The sequence below is a fragment of the Cuculus canorus genome, chromosome 5 (assembly GCF_017976375.1).
Source record: "Cuculus canorus isolate bCucCan1 chromosome 5, bCucCan1.pri, whole genome shotgun sequence".
In the NCBI taxonomy this organism is placed as follows: Eukaryota; Metazoa; Chordata; class Aves; order Cuculiformes; family Cuculidae; genus Cuculus; species Cuculus canorus.
Window position 1 is genome coordinate 33,876,456 of NC_071405.1, and position 12,219 is coordinate 33,888,674.

Sequence of the window (12,219 nt, forward strand, 5' to 3'; positions counted from 1 at the left end):
GGAAGCTGGAGGGTAGGGAGGCTCTGCAAAGGGATCTGAACAGGCTGGACCACTGGGCTGAGACCAATGGCAAGGCATCTTGCTTGACAGCCCACTGAACATGAGCCAGCAGTGTGCCCAGGTGGCCAAGAAGGCCAATGGCATCTTGGCTTGTATCAGAAACGGTGTGACCAGCAGGTCCAGGGAGGTTATTCTCCCTCCATACTCAGCACTGGTGAGACCACACCTTGAATACTGTGTTCAGTTCTGGGCTCTTCACCACAAGAAGGATGTTGAGGCTCTGGAGCATGTCCAGAGAAGAGCAACGAAGCTGGTGAGGGGGCTGGAGAACAAGTCTTATGAGCTGCGGCTGAGAAAACTGCGGTTGTTTAGCCTGGAGAAGAGGAGGCTGAGGGGAGACCTTATTGCTCTCTACAACTACCTGAAAGGAGGGGCATGATTTAGGGAGTGTTAGGAATGGTTGGACTCGATGATCCAGTGGGTCCTTTCCAACCTAGTGATTCTATGATTCTATACATATTTTTAATTATTTTTTTAGGAAAAAAGAAAGCTTTAGAGCCACTGACAAGTTAATCATTGCATTTCTATTATGTACCAAGTAACAGTACCTCTGACTGATAATAGTGGAATTGCATGACAGCGCCATTAAAAAAAACCAAACAAGCAAGCAAAAAACCCCATCTATACAGCATTGTCTTCCTTTTACACTAAGATACTAGGGTACTTATCCCTCATGGATTCTTAAAAATGTTCTAACTATTATATAAAGCTATTCTGGACTGAAAGAAATACAGTCATGTTAGCAGGGTGAAAGATAGTTTAGCTCTGTGTTATGGGGACACAGACAATATAAGCTGAAAAAATTATTTAATTTCTCAATGTTTGTCCCCAAAGAAAGAAATTCAAAACCATAAGTGATATCTACAGTGTCAGTTTTTTGCATCATGACAGATATATGTGTATCTATGTATGTAATCAAATTTCTTTTTTACTTTGTGTTAGCACAAGAGTGACTAATACGGTACTTCATTAGTTTCTAAGAATTAATGGATGTAAATAATTACCATCATTATGTGAAGTCCAATAGCTTCATTTATTCATTTTTTCTGTACCTTGAAAAAGCTTGAACTGTGATATATATCAGAAAACATTATTTAATAAGCTAAAAAACATTAGTACTGCCTGCCTTTTATTGTGGTTGTCTTAAGAACTTTGATGCTTTTCCCTGTGTGACTGTGGGAATACTAGACAATCTAAAGACCTTCGTTAACTTGCAGTCAATATTTTTAGCAATACTGAACACTGAGGGTTTAAAAAATAAGTACATTTTAGTAACAGCAGAAATTATTTGCTGTGTACATTGAAAAAAGATACTGATATAAACTAAACATTTTTGGACACTGGGGTTCTACGCTTCATTTTCATAGTTAGTAGTGCAACATAATGATGAGGAAATCATAAGGGCTAAAGGGGATTGATCAAATACAGTATTACACGATATTTTACTGTGAACAGGAGAAGGTGGGACTGTTGGTAGTTCAAGAAATTCATTTCACTTCACTGCTCCTGTGATTTAATCAAAAAAAAAAAAAAGACAGAGAGGGTCAGACAAACAGACATTTCATAGATGTATTGGATTGTAGGCTTTTGGGAAGTGGGGTTAGAGTAGTGTACATATTTCAGTGTCAGGAATTTCTCTTCATAATTCTTCTGATTCATCTAGAAATATTCCAGATGACTCTCTGTCCATTTACAGAAGTGCAGTCTGGAAACTCTGTCTGCTGAGGCAAAAGATGTGACCTGTGAAACTGATACTGAAATAAAAACCACTAATTTGTTGGCACATTGCCAGCCATTACTGTGCTTGTAGTTACTGATGGATTGCATCTCAAAGGAAGTGACGTTCTCTTCCAGTACACCAGGTGCATCTCTTTAGGGAGATGTATAAAGGACAAGACACTCAGCTGCCATTTCCAAACATTTCCTAGAAAACAGTCTTTCTGTCTCTAATATCTCTGTTCTTACCATCAAGGTAAGCTTACAAAATACTTTCCAAAGTTGAGCCTGCAAACTAAAATGTAGCACAATATTGGACACCAAAACCTAGGAGCTTGGCACAGATATTGGTTTATGGCATAATTTGGTATTCCTCTCCCACACTAACTTCTGTTTATTCTGTAGGCTATAAAATAACTCTCTTTTTCACCTACTTATCACCCTCCTCCTCTCTTTCTGACACCTCCCTCCTTCCTTCTCCTTAACATTCTCTGCTTCACAGGTACCTATTACCTTTCTTCACAGAGACAGTCTAATCAATGTGTAGCTAACTAAACTGAGAAATTGTTGTGAACATGCATTTAGCTTTGTAAATTAGCTCTTTTTCAGACCTGCAGACAGGCTGGTGTGTTTGAAAGCTTGTCCATTTTTTTCAGCTATACCAGCTGGTCTGGGAAAAGATATTTCCTCCTCCCACAAACGCTGTTTTGCATTACCAGCTTGCAACCTCATATGTGGATGACAATTAAAATAAGATGATGTGTCCACAGAACTCGCAAAGAGGTACATCATTAGCATGGCAACTTTGCCTATTTGATTGTTTTTTCTTTTTACCAACAAAGAAATATTAACTTTTAATACGTGATTTTTTTCTATGTGTATGAATATACATATTTGAAAGTTTTTAATGTATGTATTTTTTACTACTTTGCTGTCAGATAATTTAGATTCCTTTTTATATTGCAGCCACAAAACTTCTTCTTATATGAAAAAGAAATAGGTCTGTAAATGTTTGAAAGGTTTCTCAAAACTCATAGAATCAGAATGGTTTGGGTTGGATGGGACCTTAAAGATCATCCAGTTCCAACACCCCTAACACTGGATCAGGTTGCTCAAGGCCCCATCCATTCTAGCCTTTAACTCTTCCAGGGATGAAGCATCCACAACTTCCCTGGGCAATCACCATCCTCAGTGTGAAGAATTTCTTCCTAACATCTAATCTAAATCTTCCTCCCTCCAGTTTAAAGGCATTCCCCCTTGTCTTATCATTACATGCCCTTGTAAAAAGTCCCTCTCCAGCTTTCTTGGAGGTCCCCTTCAGATACTGGAAGGTTGCTCTAAGGTCTCCCCAGAGCCTTCTCTTCTCCAGGCTGAACAACCCCATCACTCTCAGCCTGTCCTTATAGCAGACGTACTCCAGCTCCTTGATCATCTTTGTGGCCTCCTCTGGACCTGTTCCAACAGTGCCATATTCTTCTTATGTTGGGGATTTCAGAACTGGACACAGTATTCCAGGTGGAGTCTTATTAGAGTCCCAGTGAGCAAATGTGTCAGTGAGTTCACTGAGGGCATCACCTTATATTTACGTTTTCTGCTTTTTTCTTCTGTCTTGGTTTAATGGTCAGTTTCGGATATTCCACAGAACTTTTCACCCTCCCACTATGTTTGGGATTTTTTGTTGTTGGTTTTGAGTTTTGCTTGAGTGTTTTTGCTGTGTTGGGTTGGGGCTTTTTTTGTCTTTGAAGATGACATAATTCTTAAGTTTGAGTCTTTTGTGTTGATAGGATGTGTGACTTCACGTGGAGCATTTTCTTTCTGCATTTAAGATTTAATTGTTGCTGTAATGTGGGTATTCTGTATTGCTGGAATTAAGTCCTGTTCTTACCACAGTTGATTCAAGTTTTAATTACTTACTATATTGCTATTAAAATGCATTCTAAAAAAGAGGATGGATTGATTGAGTAAATAGGTATAGAGAGATGGATTTGTGAATATTTTTATAAATTATTTGTCCAAATATAAACCAATCATTCTCTTTGACTGCAAAAGTTGTCTTTTATGTTTTTCCTGGAAAAACGTTCAGCCTGAGAATTCTGTGAAAAATGGAGGTTTCTTGTATGCAAAACTGAATTTATATTAATGTTTGCTCTGAATGTTTATCCTGGCCATTCTTGGAAGCTCCACAGATTTCAGAGTTCAGCTACTGAAAAAACAGGAACTTTGTCATGTATCACATGTCTCAGGAATAAAAATGCAGAGTGAGCAAGTTAAAACAATAGTTAATCTACAGGTGTTAGGCAATTAAAAAACTAAGATATGGTGATAAGAAAATGCTGAATAGCTAACTCAAGAGCAAAGATGCTGAAAAGCTGAATTCAGTTTGATTGTTGTTCATTAGTATTTTAGCCAGATTTTGTCAATTTAGAGGCACTGAGGTCAAGGCTGATGCAAGCGAACCTGCAATGGTAAAATCAGTGAGAGGTGCTGAATAAATTACCAAGATGCTGAATTTTGGCTTGGAATTAAGGTTTTAAATTAAACCCATGAAAACTTATTTTTGTGTGGTTTAGTTTGGAACGAGTGTAGATAAACTTACTTGGAGTCTTTTTAGTGGGGTGCCTTTGATTCTTTTTTCTTGTTGTTTTTGTTTGGTTGGTTGGTTGGTTGGTTTGAGGGTTTTTGTTTGTTTTTTTCAGTGGTGAACTTGTACTCTGTGATAAAAGGTTATGGCCAAGGTGATCACAGGTCCAGAGGTGGTGGCCACTTGGGTGAGGTACAGCAGGGGAGGCTGGCACAAGCACTAGAGAGAAGAAGCAGGAAACATGTCCCCTCCTCCCCTACCATGGAAATTGGGAAGTTGATAAAGGCAGGGACTGGTGAGAGTGACAGTCAGGTGTAATTGAAGGAGATGTGTCCTGGAAATTGCTTGTTGTCCAGGCTTGCGGCAATGAACTTCCTGAAGGGTAAATGAAGCCTCATGATTGGCTTGGAGTAACTGATTCTGTTTAATCTACTCTCAGGAGCTTTCAGGGATTCCCAAGATAGCTCTTGTGTTGTTGTGTGGGATAAAGGAAGAGATTTTTTAAGACATTATTTACTCTCTACTATTGGAAGAAATCGTCGGTTTAAATATCCCAAGGAGCCTGGGTCATCCCTTAGCAAACAACTTCCCCAAAATAGACTGAATGTGGAAGATGAGTTTCTGTCAACATCTGATCTTGAAAGATCCATTCAAGAGCAGCCTTAGTTTAAACCTCATTTTGCCTATGTTACCCAGGGTGCTGGCAAGACTTTTGTAGATCTTTTGCAGCCTCTGTGCTGTTTCGAACATATATCTTGTCCCGTGGTTTTCTGGCTTCATTCAGTTTTTGCCCCAGTTAAGTCCAAAAAGGAACCTTAACAGAGCTTCTCACTATCCCTCTGTTTCTCTCAGCATTGCAGTGTTTCTCTAATAGTACGTATGATGCTATTCTCATCATGCCAGGAAACAAATATTTCTATAAAATGTATTAGAAATGAAAAATCTCTGTATTGTCAGTGTAAAAATATACTGAAGACATGCGTGACTGAACAAGCAAATGTAATTGAGCTACTGGCAAAATTAATATTGGAGAAGCATTGTATTGACTGATAGTAATACAAACGGTGAACAGACCTTAGCAAACACTTACTGTCATTACTCTTCACTACTTAGATTCCTAAGAGAAAAGAAATTGAAAACAGTGATACAGAGCCACAAGAAATCGTCTTAAGTGTCTCATAAGCCCTTTCCTTTGTCTAATAGGACAACAGACAACTCCAGATCATTTTCTGAACAGGCTTCAAAGCAGCATGGACCAATTGGTATTAGAAAAGCCTTATTCTTAGTGTAGATAGAGCAGAATGCTAGCAGTAATGCATTTATTATTCTACCCAAATAAATTCAGGACGTCTCTATATTGTTTAAGAAAAACTGATTATGACTGTGGAATGGGTTGGGGAAGAAGGAGATAGAGATGCAAATTAGACTAATAGCTATATCTAAAGTAAGACATAAAAGTCTGAAAATGGGTTAGGCACATTGGAAAGTGCAATGCTCAAATTCCCTGCTTACTCTCCTAGAGTCACCAAAAGTTTTATTGCAGATTGTTTTGCAGTGTTATTTGCCAGTAATCCGGTGCACTTCTCCTTTGCCTGAACAGCTGTATTCTCTGTCTTGGCAGTGATGAGCAACTACACAATTAGCTCATGAGGATAAGACCTTTTGGAGACTTGGACTTTCCTCAAGCTATGTTTCTTAATTTGGTAGCACTATTCAGAATTCATTTACTACAGAATTCCAACATTGGGTGATCACCTGAAGACTGAACAGCTATTCATCCCAATACAATGAACGTCTTCTGAGGAAGAAAAGGCACCCTAGACCTTAGTCTCCAGAAAATGCTTCCTAATTGATAGAGCACCCTCACTTTCTGTTCTCTGTGGCTATTCATTTGAGCTTCAGATCAGCTTTAGAAGTCTAACATTCTTAGGGTGCTTCCAAAAGACTTAATTTCACAGTTAGAAGCTTCCTGAGAAATGAGGATTCGAACACCTGCAAACCAAGCAAGGAATTGAAAATCATGTCTCTCTGATGTCCTAAATGAATATTTTAATCATCAGCTCTTGTGTAAAAGAGTAGGCACCATTCTTGTCAGTCATCTTTTGAAAGAGCCATTCTCCCCAGTTATCATTACTCTATTTATTTATGTAATATATTGAACCTGGGCTTAATCTTCTAGCTCCTGGGCTTGAGAAGGTGAAGCCTGTAGCCTGGTAAAATTATCAAGCACCTGATGGCCATGAGATGTAGGACACCCGTCACATCGATGTTTCTTTTTGGGTAGCTTTGTTGGCCTCTGATCTGTGAACCAACTCTTCTAAGGGCTCTGATAATCTTGTAATCAGTTAGGATATTTATCTGAGGCACTAGTTTACTTTGAGGGCCAAGCTCCTTAATGATCAGGTGTTGCACAGCCAAGCATTTTGTTGCACATGTTGCCTTGTAGGTAATTCCCAAGATTTCAAATAGCTACCTGAAATCATAGAAGCAGAAGGAAAGAAAAAATTTGAAATGCCACCTATGGTATCTTCCAGTCAACACAGGGATATTGTGCAGCAGTTAGTGCAGACCTCTGAAATTCATTTAAAAATTAGCTCCTTATTAGCAAAGCTAAAAGTAAGAAAGACTGCAGATATGGTAAAATGATTTTGTTTTAAAGGAAAGCCTACCTTGTGGGGCAAGGAGGGCTGAGTGAGTTTCCTCCAACTGTTACAGCTCCATCAAATGCAATATTACCCCAGCAATGATTGTTATGCCTAATAGTCATGGACAGCCACTTTATTCATCTTAGAAAGTACACAAAGAAAAGCAGCCCTGCAGTCTAGTCTCTAAGATACGAAGCTTGCTCTGTTAAATTTGCCATGGATGGCTGGATTCATCAGTTTGCATGCGTCTTTGACTGATACATCATGCTGGATGCTTTAGGCAAACACACACTAATTAGTAGAACAAATAGAAAACCCTAAGGATGCCCATGTTTAATGACATTCCCCATATTCTAAACCGTCTCTACGACAAATTACTCATTTCATGGCTGCAGGCAGTTTAAGTTAATTTATCTGTATCAGTTGCTAAGTTGAAACATTCACTTCTAACAAGACACACTGTATTATACCTCGCTAGGAAACTTTCCGGTACTTTAGCTTCTAAACAAAAAAGAAACTAGAAGTAGTATGCTAGGCCAATTCAAGGATAAAAAAGTAAGAGATAGACTCTATTTTCAGTTTAAAGAGTCAATAGATGCTGATGGATTAGGTAAAATTTAATTAGTTTGGTACCGTATAAAATCCAAAAAATTGTGAAGAGGACTTGAAATGAAATCCTTGAAGAAGCACTGAGTTAGAACCCAGAATTCTGGCTCAAAACAAAGGCAGATTGTGCAGAAGGATCTGCAGTTCCTGTCGTGAATGCTTCAGTCAGGTAATTGCTTTTCAATCAACTCCAGCAAAAGAAATAAGAAGTCAAGTACAGGGAATGAAGGAAATTCGCAGGCATCTTATACTTGTATTGTCAGTTATATTGTCATTTTCAGTTGCATATTGGTTTGTTCTTCTTCAATGATAAACTTGACTGAAGAACCTGGACAAAGTGAACTTTGTTCTCATAAAATGAATAAGCTGAACATAGCAGTCAAATGATTCCCAAGAGTCTATGACATTGTTGAACTGTAGTTACTTAGTTAAATGGACAAGAGTCTTTGGAAGCATGCGAATAAACATCCTGCATAACCAAGCCAACTCAAAGCTTCAGTAGCAAAAGCGGACTCAATATTATTGCCCTGAAGATGATAGGTCAAGTTGCCCTGGTACTGACAGGTTGGATGGGAGGGGAACAGTGAAGGGAGAGGACTGTGTGGAGGCAGATGACCTAGCAGATTACATTGGAAAGTCAGGGTTGCTCTTTCTGCCTCATTCAGCAGGATGAGAAAAGCAGAAAAAACACCTTGTGCTGCAAAGACCATTTATCCTCTCTTTTATTGAAGCTTTTTCTCAGCAGTGGAAGTCTTTCTGGTCAACCTGGTTCACCAAGTGGTTGGTAAAAGCAGTATAGATACTATCGTGAGTACTATTGCCGATGCCTAAGCACATGCGTGTTTAAGAATTGGATGCTGCAATTCAGTGTGGTTACAAAAGCTTTGACTGCCACCTCTTCATAAGCATATGGATGGACATTGTCAATAATTCCATGTTTGCAATAAAAGCTAAAATCTCATCCAACTGTTTAAACCATCTTTACTGAACATATATATTTTGAGGCTGTGTTGGTTTACATTCTTTATAAACATGTAACATAGAGACTAAAATATATACAAACTCACAGTAGTACAGCTCTTGGCAAGTAACCTCCAAGAAAGCAAAAGATTCAGCATCTTCACAGAGATCTTGATGAAGAAATGCTTTTATTTGACAAATGATACTAGGTTGTTGCTACACAACTTCAAAAGATAAGTTTGGAATCCCGGAATTTACAACTCTGATACTAGCAAATGCCTTTAGCAGGTACCAGGAGAGTTTCAAGTTGTTTGTTATTTCCCGTACCTCTTTGGAAAAGAGTTGTGCTTAAATGTATTTGTATTCATCACTCTGCTACCACCTTGTTCCAGAGAAAGTGATTAGGAAGGGTTTTGTGTCCTCTTGTACATCTGGCATCCTGAAAATAGGTCCTGCTCAAGGACATGCCTTTCCAATTTTTCCCTCCACTTACAAAGCAATAGAGGGAGGCACAGAAGAGCAGCTTTTGGGGATCAAAACACCGCAGTTATTGAGCCCAGCAGTCTAGGTTCACTTCTTATTCCACTGCTGTAAACTTCTTTTGTGGATTTCGAAAAGTGTCATTGTGCCTTGGCATGCCTTGTATAAAGGCGAAATAATGAGATCTGCTCTCTCCTTGCTTTGTCGTGTTTGCATCTGCTTGGATTTTTTCAAGTATCAGAGCAGACCTCCCATGTTTGCTTGGGTGAGCTGTGTTGGTAGCTGTCGTGTGCATGCGGTGGGCTTGCGTGTGTGCTGGCAGAGCCTGCAACTCTGGCATGTACAGATGCCGTCTAAGCTAGAACCAAACCTCATGTTTCCGGCACATCTACCTCCTGCATCTCTCGAGATGCTCACACCCAAGAAGCCGCAGCCCAAGTGTGCAGAGAGCAAGCGGTTGTCTCGGTCCATCTGCGCTGATTTAGTTGATGATGTTTACCGCGTCTGTTAGTTCGGAGGAAGATGGGGGTGGTGGGGAAATTCTTTGAGCCTTGTTATCCCTACAGTAACTATAGACTTTGTCAGGAATGCGGGTGATTAATCCCAGGTCTGTGGGTTTAGCCGGAGCGGCAGCCGCTCTGGATGTCTAGGAGACAGAAGCGTCCCCAGCGCTCCGCTCTCTCCCCAAACCCTGCGAATTCAGCTCGGCTAAATAAACATCCCCGAGCTGCTTCATCGCACGCTCTGAAACAAAACAGCACTTCACTTCGCGATCTGGGCAAGATCAGACTTCCCTCCCTCTCTTTTTTTTTTTCTCCTCCCCTCCCTGCCTCTCTCCCTCCCTCCTTCCCTCCCTCTCCCTGCGCCCTCCCCGCTTTTCCCCTCCCTCTCCCCGGCAGCTCTCGAGCCGGTCCCTCCGCCCCGGGGCGGCTGCTGGCCGAGCCCCCTCTGCCCGGCAGCCGCGGCGAAGTTGTGCGGGGCGGCGAGGATGGGAGCGCATCTGCAGCCCCTCGCCCTGCGGCTGCTGGCCTTGACTTTCCCCTTGGTGGCCAAGGGTTTTCCTGACGAAACCTTGGAGAAAGCCGCGAAATCCGAGGGATATTGCAGTCGGATCCTGCGAGCCCAAGGCACCCGGAGAGAAGGATATAATGAATTTAGCCTCAGGGTGGAGGGCGATCCGGAATTTTACAAGCCTGGGAACAGTTACCGGGGTAAGTTGGCTCTCCTCTGCTTCCCATGCAAACGGCAATAGTCAGGACAAGTGTCTCTAAAACTGTAACGAGCCTGTGCCTGTCATCCCTGTATCCCTTTTGGCGTGTGTGTGTGTGTGTTGTGTGTGTGTGACTGTGTGGGTTAAGACGGGGTAATAGACTCCCACGGATTACTTTATCGGGGATGCTGTCATGACAAGAGAGAGGGAGCTGGATTTCACTTTAGTCCCAAACATTAACTCAGTATTAAGAGGAATTTCCTTTCTTTTATGAATCTACTGGCTCAGCGCTAGCACAAGATCACAAGTTGATGTGATACACAAAGCACGCTCTTTTCCCCTTTACCGACTTCCCATCCCTTTAATTGTAACGCAGGGAACAGGAGAAGATTTAACATTCAGCAGGAAGGAGAGGAAACTCGAAACTAAGTGTTCTTGCCATGAAATATGAATATTAATATAATGAGTTAGCATATGGGCAAACAGTGATGCAGCGCACTGCCAACTTCCCACATTTTCCACTTATGTTTATCCCCCCTCCTTATTTTTTCTTTTCCTGGGGAAATGAACAGAAGGTTCAAAAAAGGAAGGGGGCAGAGATGATGCAAGTGACCACTGTAAGTAAGAGATGAAAGCGTTCCTTCTTCGCTGAGCATTTCAACACAGTCCTTGAAATTAACTTCCAAAGCACATATCAATATATTTTTCTAATTAATAGGCAAAGGCAGTTTTTGGTCACTTCTAGCCACATAATGCCTTTAGAAACAGACCTTCTTGGGGTATACTGTTAAATTTGTATTTTAAAAGCACTTTGAAAAGAATTTGGACATTTTTAGGTATCATAACTAATGAACTAGATAGACATCACTTTGGAAAACATATTTTAAGAGTTTCTTTTAAGTTTTTCTCCTGACCTTCCTTAGATTCAGCGTATCTGTTTTACTATTGCATGAACATGGGAATCCTTGTGTGGATAGGGAGAAAAAAAGTGTGCACATAGCATAATCATCGTGTTCTCTTAAAGGTTGAAAAACACATCTGCAGCAGTGATTGACCTGTTTTAATCATCAGCCTGTAACTTTGATTTTTTTTTTTTTTTTCTCAAGGTATGACTAATTTTGATGTAGTATGAGGAAATGCACGTTTCCCACAAATTGGTTTACTGTTCCTGACATTAGGCTTAGTATCTTGAGTCTGAAAGATTTCACGTTTCCTGTCAGTTTTAAATGCTTACTAAGCAGGATAAAGATAAGTGTCAAGTTCTTTGTTGGTCGCAAATGTGAATGCTCTTAAAAAGTTCTGGAATTTATTTCTGTGAAGGCATTATTGGATATTTTCAGTCATCTATGAAAGAAGTTGCTATTACATGGAAATGTAGGAGGAAAGGAACTCCCAGACGGAGAACTAATTTTGTGGAGGTATTAGGTCTTGGTAATAGGAACTCAGTTAATAAAATCACATTAGTATATTGTATCTTCTTGGAATTTAGAAAATTACAGCTAATGCTAAAAAGTTAAAAATGTAGATGAAAATATGTGCCCAAATTTTTAATGTTTAAGACTGAAGTATTCAGGTGGCTCATAAGCTTATTTAAATAATCCTTTAAGGACACTTTTTGCGTGGTTGGAAATACATAAATGAATGTTACTTTAACATATACATTATCTATGACAATAGTTAAAACCACCAGTATTACAGAAAGTTTCAAGAGCTCATTTTCAAAGTAAATTGTATAGTATATCTGGAACTTCATTACTGTTTTATATAAAGGTTAGAAAATCCGAATGATAAATGAAAATGATTAAAAAAAAATGGGATTATGGCAGGACCATGGGGTTTTTTAATCTGTAAATTTCTATGTGTACAACACTGCAGAAGATTTGCACTATCTGTGTTGCGTTGGAGCCAAGTGTGCTTGTTTCCATGGCCCCTGTTTGATTTAACGCAATCTGGATCCTTGG

At 39.9% G+C, this 12,219-nt stretch overlaps 1 protein-coding gene across 1 annotated transcript in view; it reads left to right on the forward strand.

Annotated features, from left to right (window-relative positions):
* Nucleotides 1–9,890: 9,890 nt before the first annotated feature.
* Nucleotides 9,891–12,219, forward strand: part of SPON1 (spondin 1) — a 159,540-nt gene continuing 157,211 nt past the window's right edge. Inside the window, exon 1 of the mRNA XM_054068115.1 lies at nucleotides 9,891–10,259. Within this exon, the coding sequence (XP_053924090.1) occupies nucleotides 10,037–10,259 (223 nt within the window). The 5' untranslated portion in view covers nucleotides 9,891–10,036. The remainder of the gene's footprint in view (nucleotides 10,260–12,219) is intronic.